Genomic DNA, 16,457 nt, shown 5'->3' with positions numbered 1-16,457 from the left:
GTGTACGTCTAAAGTCCACATTTTAGGATGTCCAGCCGTCCTCTTTCGCCCCAACTTGTTTTACTGTGGAAAAATTATTTTTCAAGTTTTTTTTTTATTAAATACTAACGCAATGTAAAAGTGTAATGTTTTATACAAATCTTATATATACAAATTCTGTAGTATTTTCGTAAAAATATTGACATCACTATGAAATGTATAAAAAAAATTTACTTTTTAACGGAATTTATTTTTTTACAAAGAGGGGTGCGAGATTTGTCTATTTAAAGTTTATACTTAGTATTACGCTATCTAAAAATATCTAAAAATCTGCCACCATATCAGAAAGTATGAAAAAATATTTATATTTTGCTTTTTATAATTATTAAAAAATTCCTACATTAAGTGGTATAGAAGCAACGCTAATTTTCAGAATTCATATAATCGCAGCATTAATAAAAGAATACCAAAACTCGGATTCAATGATTTATTAAACTCGCATTTGAAATACGACGTTGAAATACCAATGGTATCATCCGCAGCTTCTCGGTGCCTCATCTGCCAACTATGGACTTGAGACCACGTAATCAAAGCTTTTTTCCTCTAAGGTACAGCCGAATGTAGCATAATAAAATCCAACGACACGATGCTTCAATGTCGTTCTTCTTGTTCGTTTTTAGCGTTTTCATTCGCTGAGAAACGGAAACCCACACAGGCTGTTAACGTCTCTCTCTTTGAAGTTTGAACGCCCGCACTGAATTCAGTTTTCAAAGACCAAAGAAGAGAAGAGGAAGAAGAAAAAGAAAGAAGCTTTATCTCAAGCTCCGTTAACAGTCTGGTATTTGTTTTCTGCATCACCAAAATCACTTTCTTTGTTCCCTGCATCACAGAAAACACTTTTTTTTTTTTTTGGTTTAAAGAAAAAAAAAACATCTTTCGAAATAATTTGATACTTTCGTATGAGAAGCTGACTAATTGGAGCTTAAGATCTAGGGTCATCAACATGGAAATCTCGGAGGAGAAGGTTGTCGCCGTGATCATGGTTGGTGGCCCCACCAAAGGTATTAAACTCTGCTTCACCTGGAGACTTTCTTTTTCTTCTATTTTTAAGCATTTTTCAAATTTTCCTTCCTGTGTTATTTTTCTTCCAGGGACTAGATTTAGGCCTCTTTCGTTCAATACCCCGAAGCCCCTATTCCCTTTGGCTGGGCAGGCAATGGTTCACCATCCCATTTCAGCTTGTAAAAGGGTTAGCTTTTCTAGAATTTCCCATTTCCTTTTGTTTGGTTCACCTGCCATTTGGATTTTACCAATTTGAAAAATGTTCCTCTCAAATAATTGAAAAAAAGCCAAGTGGAATTCCTAAAAGAATTTGCAATTATAGTTTATTGAGTTGATTGTGAGGGTTGTTCATCTCTGTGTTGTAGATACCCAATCTGGCCCAAATTTTCTTGATTGGATTTTACGAGGAGCGGGAATTTGCGCTATATGTGTCTTCGATATCCAATGAGCTGAAAGTTCCAGTGAGGTGAACTGTGCTTTGATTTTTCATGATGGTGTAGCAGGTATAAAGCTCTGACAGTCTTGGAATTTTGATCTTAAATTGGTTTCTTGTTGATCGTGTTGAATCTAGGTACTTGAAAGAGGACAAACCACACGGTTCAGCTGGTGGCCTTTACTACTTCAGAAATATGATCATGGAAGACTGCCCGGTTTAAGCCATGCTCTTTCTTTCCCTTCTTTGCCATCCGTTGTTGGGTCCTACTATTAATCCTAAATTGTGCACCAACTATTTGCTTATAAATTCTTATTACACAAATCTACTTTTGCGCAGTCGCATATCTTTCTGCTGAATTGTGATGTTTGCTGCAATTTTCCACTGCCTGACATGCTTGGTGAGTGTCACACTTTGTGCGATACATGTTTAATGGCTTACGTTTACAGTTGTGTTTCCCAAAAATCACGTTATTATTTGTTGAATCATGCCTAAGATGTATAGAACGTAATTTTTGCAATTCTTCTTTCCATTAGAGGCTCATAGAAGATATGGCGGAATGGGAACAATGTTAGTCATCAAGGTTGGTACATAGCACTGCAGCATTATTATGTAGATCACTCTCCAATTGGAATGCTCTACATCACTCTCAAATCGAAAATGCTCTACATCTGGTTTCTTATTTTCTGCCTTCACATGCAGGTTTCTGCTGAATCAGCAAGCCAGTTTGGTGAGTTGGTTGCTGATCCAATCACCAAAGAGTTGTTGCACTACACCGAGAAACCTGAGACCTTCGTATGTAGAGTGTGCACATTTTGTATTTTGTGAATTAATTTGTTGCTTGATAGCCCTACTGGCTTACTTGTGATTCATCACTTCTGGCCATGTTTACTTATGGTTAACTATTTTCATGACATGTAGGTAAGTGATTTGATAAACTGTGGTGTCTATGTATTTACCCCCGACATTTTTACTGCCATTGAAGGTGTGTCCACTCACAGGGAAGACCGAGGTTGGTATTTATTTTTTCAAACCCAAGTTATCTAAAGTCACAATGCCAAATCATTACCAATGGCGAAATGGTGTTGCACAATGTTCCCTTTTAAAGCCTCAAATATGCATATTAAGTTAAGAAGAAAATTGTTGATTCTTTTGGCCAATTGTGTGCGTTACAATGTTTAGAGTAAGTCAACAGATATCATTAGTAACAGCTATACATTTTATCATATGATAAGAAGCATGAGATTAACTTGGTGATGAAATTTGGGTTTTGAACGGTCTTTTTAAGTACTCGAGTCCTTGTGGAAAGTATAACTTGATAATCTAAAACACTAGCTATACTGAAATTGAATACTTGTATTTATTGGATTGGTGGAATGATATTTAAGGTATGATTTAGAGTTCATTTCATGTACCTAATAAGTGGAGAATCTGCTTGTTGTAGTCATTAAGTTTTCACATGTCCAAATTGTTTCTTTTGGTGTGGGATATACAAAGCAGTTTCTCCATCCTGTTTGCACTTGACTAATTTTACATTAATTGCAGCTAATCTACGTCGCGTGTCCAGCTTTGAATCCCTCCAGTCTGTGACAAGGTTTAATTTTACTACTACTTCCAATATTGAAAAATGGAATTCTGAATTGTTATGCAATGCAAATTTTAGTTGTATTACAACAAGCACAATGCATTAGAGGCATTGCAACAGTAGATACAAGTCATATACGTGGAATTTATGATTATGTGGATTTGCTTGAGGCATGAAGGGGATATGGCACATTAATGAAAAACTTACTGTTTTATAATGCATTTATTAGTGTTTCTTTGTTCATCTGTTGATTTTTTAAGGCCGCAGTTCCTTTCTGTTCTCATTGCTGATTTTTATCTCTTAACAGAACCTTTCCTATGGATTTTGTGAGACTGGATCAAGATATTTTGTCACCTCTTGCTGGAAAGAAGCAATTGTATACATATGAGACTATGGATTTCTGGGAACAGATAAAAACTCCAGGGTAGAATAACTGAGCCCAACATTTTGATTTGTCCCATCATGTCTAACTTTGGACTACCTTTCCCCCATCTAAATCTGTCTTTGACATTGCAGAATGTCTTTAAAATGTTCTGCTCTGTATCTTGCCCAATTCCGATCAGCCTCCCCCCATCTTTTGGCTAGTGGGGATGGCACTAAAAGTGCTACAGTTATCGGTGATGTTTATGTTCATCCATCTGCAAAAGTTCACCCAACTGCAAAGGTAGTGACCTATCTTCTCCGAAAGCAGTATCCTATGATCCTTTTATTTGGAAATGTTAATAATAATGTCGTTGACGAGATTCTACCTATAAAAAAAAATGTCGTTGACTAGAATTTTAACTATGAGAGACCTAAGATCCTTTCATATAACATGGTTAGGTACTGTGGACTCAAATGTGAAAGCTAGAAATAAGTCGACTTCAGTAGTTGATTAGTTCAACAATAACCTTTATTGTCAGGGAAAACCAGGAAAATGTTAATTTGGATGAAAAGAGAGGGAGTATCAAATAAAGTATTATGTTTTATATTTCATTTCTCTGGACACATCAGTCTTTAAAGTAATAGGAGGTCACGGAGGAATCCAAAGAAATATGGCATCCCTTCTACCATTATTATATTACACATAGTGAAAGTAAAGTTTATAGGAAAAATACACAGAATGTTCTTAATTCATTGTACAAAACATTAGGTGTGTTCTCTAAAGTAAAATGATCGCTGAGTATTCTGTCTGTCTTGGCCTTTTAGACAAGGAGCACTTGCATGTGAACCCAAGCATCCAACTTCTTTAAGAAGCCAATATTGTAAAAGGCTGCAACCCAAGAATCTCCAGTTTTGACTGCCTTGAATTTGCTAGCTTTCATCTTACCCTCTCTCTCAATTTTTTTCTGTTGCTCATTTGAACAGATTGGCCCCAATGTGTCTATTTCAGCAAATGTTCGTGTAGGTGCAGGCGTAAGGCTTATAAGTTGCATCATCTTGGATGACGTTGAAATTAAGGTAAAGAAGTGGATACATAATAAGACAAGGAAATAAATTCATGATAAGCTGTTGTGTTGTCTAAAGCTGACGATGTTCTCTTGACAGGAAAATGCAGTCATCATCCATTCTATTGTTGGGTGGAAGTCATCTATTGGGAAATGGTCACGTGTCCAGGCAAGTCCAGTGATGTGTTTCTTCATGTTCTGATTATAACTTTCCCCTGAGATCATTCCAGGAGGCCCTTGATGTTAATTGTAGACAATTAAACCTTTCAATTTATAGGAGGAACGTTTATTTTCTTCGAAAAATACAGTTGAATAAATGAAGCTTCATTTTGATCTTTCAGTCATAGTTTACACTAGGTACATTTGAAGACTGATTAAAAGAATTATAGTTAAGTTTTCATGCTCTTAAGAACCGGGCAATTGTCCCGCACTTATGCACAAGGACAAACATTTCATCCCTTCAAAATTTTGACAAGACCACATTGCCATTTGATTTGTTCAGGCAGATGGAGACTACAACGCAAAGCTTGGAATTACGATCCTAGGTCTGCATCCTCACCTTCTCGGATTTATATCATACAATTCAATACTGTTGATGTTCAAAGGCATTAGTTCCAGTGCACTTGAACCTATAATGAGTGTCGTTTAACTGTATGCAGGAGAAGCAGTCATTGTGGAAGATGAAGCTGCTGTGATAAACAGCATTGTTCTACCAAATAAGACTCTTAATATTAGTGTACAGGATGAGATAATTTTGTGATTTGAAGAGACAGATCCCGCAATGCCTCCTGTTTTTTCCCCACTTCCGTTGTTGCAGCGAGGAACAGCTAGGCAACATTTTTGTTTGCCATTTTAATTGTCATATCAGCATAAATTTTTTATCAACTTAGAATGAAAGAGATTTCTGGTTTTTTTGCAGATTTGATTTCTGAAATCTGGAAACTCTTGACTGAACATTCGTGTTTTCAGTTTACATGCCTGCTGCTAAATGATATCCAAATCTACTTGATGGCAACTGTAAATTCGTCCATTGTATATGTTAGTTGAACCAACCCAATCCATCTGGCTTATCTCAGTATTTCTCCTTTAATTTATTTCCTCACAAGAATGCTTGGCATTGTTGATGATGATGTAACTGTCTCAATCAAAGCAATACAACAGAAGATCATAAAGTTTTAGGAAAGTAGCAGAAATGAATGAAATTTTACTCGTTTATTTTCGCAGATGAATTGAGATTAAAATTAAAAATTAAATAAAATATTATTAAAATATATTTTTTTAATATTATTTTTATTTTAAGATTTTAAAAAAAATGAATTGTTTATTTTAAAAATTTTTAAAAATTATAATTATTAGATAAAATGAAACGAGAGAAGTTATGAAAACAAACGCGGATCAAGACCTTAATAATTTTTAAATCATCCACACTGTTGAATAAATTAGCAGTTTTTTTTTCAAGAAACAGATGACCACTGTATTTTTTTTTTTTTTCAGAATAATAGCTGCATTGAGAATAATATCACTAATAATTATTAACTAGATCTTTAACCTACAGTCATGAATGTTGGCCACTTCGACCTAAAAGCAAAATACAATAAGGAAAAAGTCGTCCGTGTTTATAGTTAAGTGCAGGTCTGTAAGTGGTAAACATAAATGCTACTGTCTCACAATAGTAGTACTTACAAAAAAGTCATAGATACGAATTTTCTCTCAAGTATTTTGAAACGGTATTGGACACCAAAAAAATTTCATGCTGATGTGCTTTATAATCAAATTCCTCAGCAAGGTAACCCACCCAGTTCATTGACAACATCCCTGCTGCTTCTAAAAACCGTCCATGCCCATCCACAATTTGGACTTAATCACACGTTTCAGCTTTCATTGAGATGGCAGACTGTTTTGATGATTTCTCTCAGGGATGATGCGTCCTATGCAGTAAAATCACTCAGTCACTGATCCAGAACAATTAGCATCAGCAAAATTAGTGTATATTCATTGGTGTGGTGGCCGTAATTCCAACTTGTAAGCCTGTATTTCCATGGGAGAGATGAGTACGTGTCCCTCTTGTGCAACATCTCCAAACTGCTCGGTGTAACCAAGAATCTGTGTGTCTTCATGCAAAAGATTTAAAGAAGTTGCCTTTGCATTCAATACTGCAAGCCCCTTGAACATGTAGAACAGATTCACAGGCTCGTCAGCAACACTGGTGCATTGAGATCTGCCCTTCCGACAGTATGAAGAATCCCAATGACGCCTCTGTAAGAGCAGAATGAACCTAGAATCTTCAGGTGGCTGCTGAGAATATTTTAAAGGCCGAGGGACCTTAAAGCTCACGATATGCAAGTCACATGGCAAGGAAGAAGCTAAAGGGGAGAAGGATCTTGGAGGCGGCTGCACAGATAATTCCAAAGGCTTCTTTGCAATGAATGTATGTAACGGATAGTTCAAATGAGCACCAACACAATGAGAAAGAAGAGAAGGGCTTAAGGGAAAATTATTGGAACCCAAGCTTGGAATGGAGGAAATATTGGATTCTATAAGGATGTGGAAGACTACATTCATTGGACGATTATCCATCACTCCTTGCCCAAGACCACGTCCATCATCTCTAACCAATCGGCGATCAAGCATGATCTCTAGCCATCCCTCTTTAAGGCTTGCCACACCCAAAGACTGCCGAGTATGAACAGAAAATCGCTGCCCATTAGACCCTTGCATGAATGCAAGAGAAGGCATAGGGTAGTAATTTCCCTGCAGTGGGATCTTATCATATGTCTCTCTCCGACTCATCTGAAAGCCATTTAGATCAGAGTAAAAAACCCTTTTGTTATTAATATCCGTCTTGTATCTAACTATTAATTCCTTGTCATCAAAATCAGGGCCAATAAGCTCAACATGGTATTCCTTCTCAATGAGTAACTGCTGTATAGTATTATCTCCATTATATATACGGGTGCTGTGGGAGACTGGGGGTTTCTCCCATGTTGTCCTTGGATAAGAGGATACTTCCTGCATCAAATGACCCTCTACGATCACCATCAGCCCACCAGCTTCGATGATAGATTGTGCATCGCCATTAGGTTTGAATAGGTAAGCCCCACTTCCCCAACTAGAGTACATGCCTATTTCTTCACCCACAACATTTTGGGAACCATTCCTAAAGATTATTTTCTGCAACAAGCCATGCCTGACATCAAAGGTGAGCGTTTGATGCCAATTCTGGATTTCAGCTACATCACCTTCTGCTTTTGAACAAGCATAAGGAGTCGGACAATGTATGGAAGTAGACTGGGAGAAAAATTTTATTTTTGCTGGTTTTGCCTTCTCACATTGACCAAATCCATTAACAATGTAATATGTTTGCAGACCCAAGGCAGGAACAGAGACTTTCCAGTGGACACGGTGCTTCCCGGTAAAAACCCTGCTTTTGTTCTGCTGCAATTCAGGTGAAATTTGGCTCTGAACACATGTCCAGTTTGAGTCCAAAACAGTAACATCTGGCCTGTTAACTATAACCATCACAATCTCTTCTCTTGTTTGCTCCAAAGGATTAAAAAAGACCACCGAATGAGAAGTTCCTTCACGAGCGCTGATTGCCTTATGCACTGGTTGAACATCATATTTAGATCGCACCTGTTCTGGCTCAAATTGAGAAGGATTTTGATCAGCTTTCTCTGGGCGGATACCAAGCAGAACTTCTATAGCTTTAGACATGAAAATCTGCAAATCCTGCAAAGAAGTATGCATCCGACTTCCATAGTCCTGAACCACATGATCCTTAGCAGTACCAGTGACCCCATCATGATGCTGGAAAAGAGCCAAGTTTCTTCTTGCAGCTGTCAGCTTGTAGGAAAACCCTACGGGCAACTTTTCACACTGCGATCTCTGGCAATATCCAAGTAATAAAGCCATCAGCATCTCTGTGGCACGTAGTGTCTGCTCTAGCACCCGATCAACAGCCTTGAAGAAAGGCCTTGAAACATAATAACCACTCCAATAGTCCTGTTGCCTATCAGCATAGGTAAAGAAGTCGCCTGATAAAGAAGGAAAACCCCCAACCTGACCAGACCCTATCTCACCAGGAAGTGAATAATTTATCCTATCAGCCTCGTCGCGTAGGGTTCGGAAGTAGTCTTCCAAAGTACCAAACTTCACCTCTGCATTTAAACTTGGATTAGAATTTATATAATCAAATAGCAACTCATAATTCCTAAACTGAGCTTCTGCTTCATCAACGCTAACGTAACGAAAATCATCCCCTAGAGGAACAAGAAGTGTATTTGTTCGGTAGAGGGTTGATTTCTTTTTATACTGATCTAGTAGCTTCAGAGCCCTCTCCTGAACATTTCCCGAATTGGTCTCTACTGGATGCTGTCCCCATGGGCAAAGTTCATAAGAAAAGCCATGCATCCGAGCAAAGTCAAACTGGCAACAAATAGCAGGCTCTGGCCCACATGTATGTGGAATATCATATGAATAGAAGGGCATCATGTGTACAAAAATATCAGTAGTTTCCTCAGCATCCCAGCTCTGACGCCATATGTACTCCAAATTCTTATGCAGTGCGAGTTCCTTCTTCAGCTCATAATGGGTCCTCTGGATAAGCATATTCTCGAAACCCATGCGGCGGAGAAGATAAGCCATGGTAGGTGAGTAACCAAATGGATCTATTGCCCAAGCATTTTTAGGAACAACCCCAATTGTGTCATTCAACCACATATTCCCCTCTGCCATCTGATACAAGGATTATGCAAAGATCAGGGCAGCTACTCAAAATGGGATAATAAATTGTAACCAAAAGTGTGATTTTATTATTATTATTATTATTACTACTACTACTACTACTACTACTATTTTATTGTTATCTTTATTGTTATTATTTTATTACATATGTTTTGAGGTAGTAATTTGTTTTGAATAGGATTTCTCAACTATACGCCTCTTTTATTTTTTTGTTTGGTCTCCTAGATTGGAATAGGTTCCTAGTTTGAAACTAACTCCCAACTCGAAACTCAATCCAATCTCCTTATGATCCACGATACCCTTCTCCTTGCCTTTAAAACCCACCCCGAGACCTCCAGAAATAAACACTAGAAACTTTATACACATAGCTACCGTAGCAGCTTCCGCAAACCAAGAAAACCACTCTCACATCCAACCAAGACACCTACCTCACCGGAAACCACCACTGAGCATGCCGATAGTGAGCCTTCCTTCCTCCACTACGTGCGTGACCCATAAGTCCTCTACGTCTTTGCTTTCCTCCCCACCGAGAATAAAACAGCCCATGCATTCTTCCCAGCCACCGTAAACCACATCAGGGAACGTCGCACAACCTCCCGGTGGTCACAGAGATCGCCGACCAGCCCAACCCCGTCGAGCCCACTCCTTTCCGGTAAGTCACTGCCATCCACCACCCTCCCCTCCCTCTCTTCTCTCAGTGTCGCACCACCATAGGGACCCGCCAGTTGCGTCGCCGGTCACTCCCAACCACCCAGAGCCGTCGTGGCACTCAACCCTCTCTCGGTGAGCATCGCACAGCCTCCTCTCCCGTAAGCCTGCTTTCTCTCTTTATTTCTTTGTTTCAGTTTTCCCAAAATACCCTTTCTACTAGGCTGAGTTTTATTGGGGCTGGGCTTAGTTGTAACTTGACTGGTTTTTAAATCTGGTGGGCTTGATTTATTTCAGAAACTATAGTACTAGGATAAGTGGGTTGATTTCATGCGGGCTTGAGGTTTAAGTTCGGCTGATTGTGTTTACAGAAACTGTTTTAGTAATATTAAGTGGGTTGTTTTCTCTAATTGGGGCTGGGCTAATAATGAAGTAGGCCAAGTTCTTAATTGAATAATTATGTGCCTATAGACACAATTTCATAAAAGGTATTTAACAGATTTTAAAGCATATTATGGAGCTTATTATTTTAGTTAAAATTCCATTATACGTACTTAATTACATAGAGTATTACAACACATTTTGCTAGGAAATTAGTAGCATCTAGTACCTCCTATAGGTAACGCGTTACAAGTTGGAAATCAGGAAGCAGCACTAAGAGGTAAATAGCATAATCATATAAATGCATGCATACTGTGAATATTATTGTTATGTATGAAAATATGATGTGCTTATGATGGTTATCTACGCTACGCTAAGAGACAAGTCAAGGTTAGAATCCTTTCACGATCTTTGATGAAATATGAGATTATGGTTGAATGAATGAACTTATTGTTTGATTGATTGAATGTTACTAAAATCATATGAAAGCCATGAGATATTCATGTAGTAATTCAAGTATGTAGTAATTCAAGTCAAGTATGCCATGTAATAGAATAGCCAGATTATGCAAGCCATGTTCATGTTCATGTAATACTTAGATTATGTATGCCATGTTCATGTAGTACTTAGATCATGTATGCCATGGAATGTCATAAAATGTTCAGATCATGATATGCTATGTCATGTTATGCTATACCATGTACAAGAATATGCCATGTTATGTCATGTCGTGTTATGCTATACCATGTACAAGGATATGCCATGTTATGTTATGCCATGTACAAGAATGTGTTATGTTATGCTAAGCCATGTACAAGAATATGTCATGTTAGAAATGTTCATGAAGCCTAATAAATTCTCATGCATTAAGAAAGATAAGAAGTTTTACGATGCCACGGACCCAAGCGTGGTTAACCACAAGTTAAGTGAAATACGGTCCCAAGCGTGTTTCACTCCATGTTATGCCAGTTAAATGAACCACAGACCCAAGCGTATTTCACTCCATGTTATGCAAGTTAGGTGAAACACGAACTCAAGCTTGTTTCACTCCATGTTAAGACAAGATAAATAAGTTATCATGCATTCACGTTACATGTTTGCCATGATTATGTATGCTTCCGCTCATGTTAACGATGAATATATATATGCTATGTGAATCTGTGACGATATATGTATTAATGTAAAGTCTTTCAGAAAGTCATGTTACGTGTATAATTGTAAATCTATGAAACTGTATGTATGTTATGAAGAGTCTTCAGAAATTAAGTCCATGTTAGGCAAAATTATATTTTGCGGTGTGAATGTGATGTGCTACTTACCGAGTATTCGACTCATTTTTGTTTGTCTTCTTGTTTTCTTCCATGTTTAATTCTCACAGATGGTGATTATGATGACGCAGAGTTGGATGGCCAAGAATAGATCTAGTACAAAGACTTGGGAAGGAATAAGTGATATTCACACAAGAATTAGATTTCTTTTATGTCATTCCTAGGATTAGTTTATGTTATTTTATTTTACGCTCAGTTTTCGAAACAATCATGTTCAATTCAGTTTTAACATTTTAATGCTTTTCAATAAATGAGGTATTTCAGAATATGAATCTCTTTACCGGGCATTATGTTATGAATGTTAGTAACATCACTATCCTACAGGAACGGGGTGTTACATAAATTCAGGACACATTCCTGAATGAATGGTAACACACCCACCCACACAGTCCCACACACACACAGAGCAGACTGATTTTTTGACAATGGATATTAGCTCTATGCAGCCATATATAGTTAGTTCCCCCCTGCGAGTACATGCACGCGCGCACACACACATATCATCTACCAGAAAGTATGCCACATTATTGTGTTTTTTGGGGAAAAAAAATTAAAAGATGTGGATTACCAAACATACAGCTGTATTGAATGATAGAATGTACAAAACGGCAATACAAAAACATAATAGCACCCAAAACCAAATAGTTCTCTGTCACCACCCTCACATGTTAATTGACTTGTCTGTTAATGTTTCATATGACCTAACCCAAAGGAGAGGAGAAATATAATGAGGTGTAAAATATAATTCTTAACACCACAACAAAACAAGTAACTTAAAACATGCAAATGATCTCACACATGAACAGTAGTCCAACAAGCTTAAAATTAGATAATGTGTAAACTAAAAATGCAATAAAATATTAGAAGAAAGTGTATCATAAAGAACAAATTAAACCAGACAATGAGCATTTCAAAAGCATCAATGTGATCAACTTGTCAAAAAGTATATTTTAGTTATATTAAACAAAAATTCTACCATTGCAATCAATCAGCCCTAGTGTCCTGATAGCGTACAAGTACTTTACACAGGAATTACCCATACAGAAAAGTACTTTACACTGGAATTAAATTCCAAGATTTCACTCTTTCCTTCTTAAAGGAACTGTTCACTGTTTAAGTTTTAACCTATTGGCGAGAAAATGAATGGTTGAAACAATCATTTTTGGCAATAAGTTCTCGCCCTTGAAGAATATTATATGAGGAATATACAAAAACAACAAATTAGGTGATTCTTCTGTACACTTTGACTATACTTAGGTCTGTCCTTTTACTAATAAAATTTATATACTACTTATTTTTTGTAAAAAAAAAAAAAATGTCAAACTGAAGATGTCATGCACTCAATGCAAATCACAGCTGATCGGAGCTTAATTAATTCTAAAATGAACAATGCTAAAAGTAAATATATAATATGGTGAAACCTAAGAAATGTATACGGTGATAATAATTATGACAAAAAGTTTTCAGCTTACCTGCTCAATAATGGCAAAATAATGTGAATTAGCCTGCATAAAAAAGAATGATATGATAAGTCAAGCTTCCAGCTCATTAGAACAAAATATCTTCCCCAACATTAACAATTTGGAAAAAAAAAAAAACCTATAAAAAAACAATTTCGAAATGAACTTGGGCATAAATTTACCTATACTAGGCGTCTAAAATCCCAACTAACTGTATGTAAGCTCATATAAAGCCATGAACATTACCTCATCATTCATTACCCAGCCACCTCCAACAATTTCGAGCTGCCCATTATTTACTAAATTGGCCAGTGACTCCCTTTTGCTCTCTGAGGCCTCCTTCCACCATCTCTCCAAATAAGACATTTCTTCCCATATAAATTTGCGTCTAACATCCTGCATCTTCAAATACGTTAATCCCGCAACAAACAAAAAACCTAAGCATATTTTCTTTTCTCACAATATTATAGTCCAAAATAAATGTTGTTAACAACAATAAATAAATTCGTTGCGGTCCCTTAATATTTCAAAAAGACCATCATAACAGCAATAAGTTCTCTAATTAATATCTCAGAGTATCCAAACATTATAAGAAACTAGGATACAAAACCATCTCTTCGTCTTCACTTGATCTCTAAACAGAAAAGTCCAAAACCAAACAGTGAACCCTTTGGCATCTTTAACCTCTTTGTAATAGTGACAAGTTCATTAATCACTTCACACGCGCGCCCATCGTAAATATATTTCGGTAACATACAAAACATCAAAGCTTCGAAACCAATTATTTGATTCATCGGCTCCACTGTAATTCAACGCAAAAAGAAAGAATAAGAAGGAAAGAGTAAAAGAAAAGCCCACTTCACCTTAGAAAGCGTCTCAACAATCGTATCAAGTATGTGCCTAGACTGCCTCTCATAGTACTCCTCCACGGTAAGCTTCCAACCGGGATCGTTATGCGAATGAGGCACCACAAACACCTTCAACTTCTCCGAGTCCCACTCGTTCCCTTTGTAGGACACCTTCCACCCTTGCTTCCAGGGCCCACCATCCACGTCAAGGAACTGGATCGTGTCGTACAAATCCTTCGTCGTGATGTCCACCGTGGATCTCAAAACGGCGTCCTTGGCAGCGGCGTCGGACAACACCGGTTTCCGGTAAACGGGTTTCCGGGGCCTGGGGAAGCGTGGCGCCTGTGATTTGAAGTGGGAGGAGATGGGCCTGGGCACGCCGTAGCGGAGGACGACGAGGAGGAAGAGGAAGAGAGAGATCGCGAGGCAGATAGCCAAGAAGTTGGTGAAAATGAAGTTGCGGATGGACAATCGGCGGCGGGACTTTCGGGGGAGCTTGGATTTGGGGGTTGGGGTGCTCGATAAGGGAAGCAAGGTGTGGGCCCAGCCCCCACGCCGGGTGCTAAAGGCCATTGCCGTTGTTGGAGAAAAACAGTAGTGTGTTGCTCTCTCTCTCTCTCTCTCTGGGGATGGCTGTCTGCGTCTAGGCGTGTAACTTGGGTGAGTCTTCTTTTTTATTTTTCTTTACTGCTTCGAGTCTTGGACTGACGTTTAGTTTGCGTTTGGGCAGTTTGGATATTTTTAGATAGAGTTATGCTACACGCAAGCCTCACATTCTGCACACTACTTAAAAATATATATGATTTTATTCTTTTATCCTCATATTTCATATTTCATAATTCATGAAATATGAGGATAAAAGAATAAATTCATATACTTTTAAGTGGTGTGCAGGAGTGTGAGGCTTATGTATATAATTTTTCTTTTAGATATTATGTGAAATGTAATGAAAAATAATATAAAAATAATAATAGAATATTAAATAGTATGAATAGTAATAAAAAATATATAAAAAATAATATTCAGATATGATGTGAATAGTAATAAAAAATAATAATAAATAGTAATGAGTTATTCTTAGAATATTTGAAATATTCTCCATTACTAAAATGACCTCGTTTGTTTGAAGAAATGATATGAGATTAGTTGAGATTAAAATTAAAATGTTGAATAAAATATTGTTAAAATATATTTTTTTAATATTATTTTTGTTTTGAGATTTGAAAAAAATTGAATTATTTATTTTAGTTTATTTAAGAATTTAAAAAATTTGTAATGATGAGTTTAAAGATTTTTAAAATTTAAAATTTTAATATTGAAAACAAACCAATCCTCTTAATCTTATGTTTCTAAAAAAATTAATTATATTCATTTTATCATCATCCTTTTAATATTTTTTAATGTGATATTAAATAATATGTTTATAAATAAAATATAATAAATAATATGTAATTATTTAATGATACTAGGAAGCGATCCTGGATGCGTTAGTTTCAGAGTGCACTTGACATAATAATTTAAATAAAAAGTTGGTAGCTTATTTATTTAAAAAAAATACAAGATTACAAAAAGATAAAAAATCAATATTAAAAAAAATCTAAACTTTAGCAAAGTATGAGCATTGATCATCATCCATATTAAATCATCTATTTGCTTTATATATAATAATAAAATATTATTAATTTTTATTTTTAAAAAAATTGAAACAAAAATAAAGAAAAATGAGTACACTGTTATAACAAAAAATATATGAAAAAGATACGTCAATTCATGTACGCCACGGGGCTATTGAGGGTCTTTTGATAAAATATAATCATTCATTAAATTCTACAATGGAGCTACACACCAAATGTTCAAGAGTCTTAAGAACATTTTGGTAAAATATTATCTCTCATTAAATTCTACAAAGGAGCTACACGTTAAATGGTCAATAATTTTAATGTTCTTTTAATAAAATAGGATTTAACAGAATAAAATAAAAGTTAACGAAAAAATAATAAAAGTAATTATTCACAATTAGATAATCACTTATTATAATAGAGCAGACATTACAAAACGATAAAAATATAATAATAAAAAAAAATATTTACAATCGTGAATTGTATAATCGATGCGTAATCGCTTTGAAAAAAATGAATAAAATATAAGATTTACATAAAAAAAATTAAGTTTTTAATAATAAACTCTACTCGTTTTTAAAACGATTATGCGACGTTTACGTATTTTACGATTGTACGTATAATTACTCATAATAAAAAAGAGTAATGCTAGATACAAGTTTCAAATATACAAGCATCATACAAGCTTTTTGTAAAATAATGAGTTTCACTAATAAAAAATAATTTTTTTTATATTTTTTTAAAATAAAATCTATTTTTTTATAATAACTTATATGAAATCTATCTATTTAAAATTTGTATAAATCATTTCACAATAAAAAAAAAGACGACGTGTACCATTACTTAAAAAAAAAATCTTATTAGAGATGATGGCCTAAAAAAAATCTGAGAGATGGAATCTATCCTACATGGCCCCGTGAAAAATAAAAATTATATTTAAAACT

At 36.0% G+C, this 16,457-nt stretch overlaps 2 protein-coding genes across 3 annotated transcripts; one reads left to right on the top strand and one right to left on the bottom strand.

Annotated features, from left to right (window-relative positions):
• Positions 1-634: 634 nt before the first annotated feature.
• Positions 635-5,659, top strand: LOC108992887 (mannose-1-phosphate guanyltransferase alpha-like). 2 transcript variants are annotated; one of them, XM_018967596.2, is made up of 16 exons: positions 635-817; positions 967-1,040; positions 1,131-1,228; positions 1,407-1,507; positions 1,613-1,691; positions 1,814-1,874; positions 2,011-2,057; positions 2,177-2,269; positions 2,396-2,486; positions 3,020-3,068; positions 3,367-3,483; positions 3,576-3,723; positions 4,407-4,499; positions 4,587-4,655; positions 4,989-5,031; positions 5,146-5,658. In XM_018967596.2, exons 2-16 carry the CDS (start codon positions 983-985, stop codon positions 5,244-5,246), a joined length of 1,248 nt encoding a protein of 415 aa, XP_018823141.1. In that variant the 5' UTR covers positions 635-817; positions 967-982; the 3' UTR covers positions 5,247-5,658. The 2 variants fall into 2 exon arrangements, with proteins under 2 accessions (XP_018823141.1, XP_018823143.1); XM_018967598.2 differs by having other exon boundaries at positions 772-817; positions 973-1,040; positions 5,146-5,659.
• A 334-nt stretch (positions 5,660-5,993) lies between these two features.
• LOC108992841 (alpha-mannosidase 2) lies at positions 5,994-14,617 on the bottom strand. The gene is made up of 4 exons (XM_018967515.2): positions 13,910-14,617; positions 13,293-13,442; positions 13,059-13,091; positions 5,994-9,220 (listed from the first exon to the last, which is right to left on the bottom strand). The coding sequence occupies exons 1-4, from the start codon at positions 14,465-14,467 to the stop codon at positions 6,479-6,481; spliced, it is 3,483 nt and encodes a 1,160-aa protein (XP_018823060.1). The 5' UTR covers positions 14,468-14,617; the 3' UTR covers positions 5,994-6,478.
• Between the last annotated feature and the right edge of the window lie 1,840 nt (positions 14,618-16,457).

This window comes from Juglans regia, chromosome 1 (genome assembly GCF_001411555.2).
Source record: "Juglans regia cultivar Chandler chromosome 1, Walnut 2.0, whole genome shotgun sequence".
Classification (NCBI taxonomy): Eukaryota; Viridiplantae; Streptophyta; class Magnoliopsida; order Fagales; family Juglandaceae; genus Juglans; species Juglans regia.
This window is presented reverse-complemented; position numbering and strand designations above follow the sequence as displayed.

Bases quoted from the DNA above. Each gene is read 5' to 3' on its own strand.
- LOC108992841 (XM_018967515.2), bottom strand. From the start codon at position 14,467: ATGGCCTTTAGCACCCGGCGTGGGGGCTGGGCCCACACCTTGCTTCCC. The intron at 13,443-13,909 runs GTGAAGTGGGCT...TTGAAGATGCAG, and splicing joins TTGTTGAGACGCTTTCTAAG to GATGTTAGACGCAAATTTAT. The intron at 9,221-13,058 runs GTAAGCTGAAAA...TCCTTGTATCAG, and splicing joins ATTTTGCCATTATTGAGCAG to ATGGCAGAGGGGAATATGTG.
- LOC108992887 (XM_018967598.2), top strand. From the start codon at position 983: ATGGAAATCTCGGAGGAGAAGGTTGTCGCCGTGATCATGGTTGGTGGC. The intron at 1,508-1,612 runs GTGAACTGTGCT...TGTTGAATCTAG, and splicing joins GAGCTGAAAGTTCCAGTGAG to GTACTTGAAAGAGGACAAAC. The intron at 1,692-1,813 runs GTTTAAGCCATG...ACTTTTGCGCAG, and splicing joins TGATCATGGAAGACTGCCCG to TCGCATATCTTTCTGCTGAA.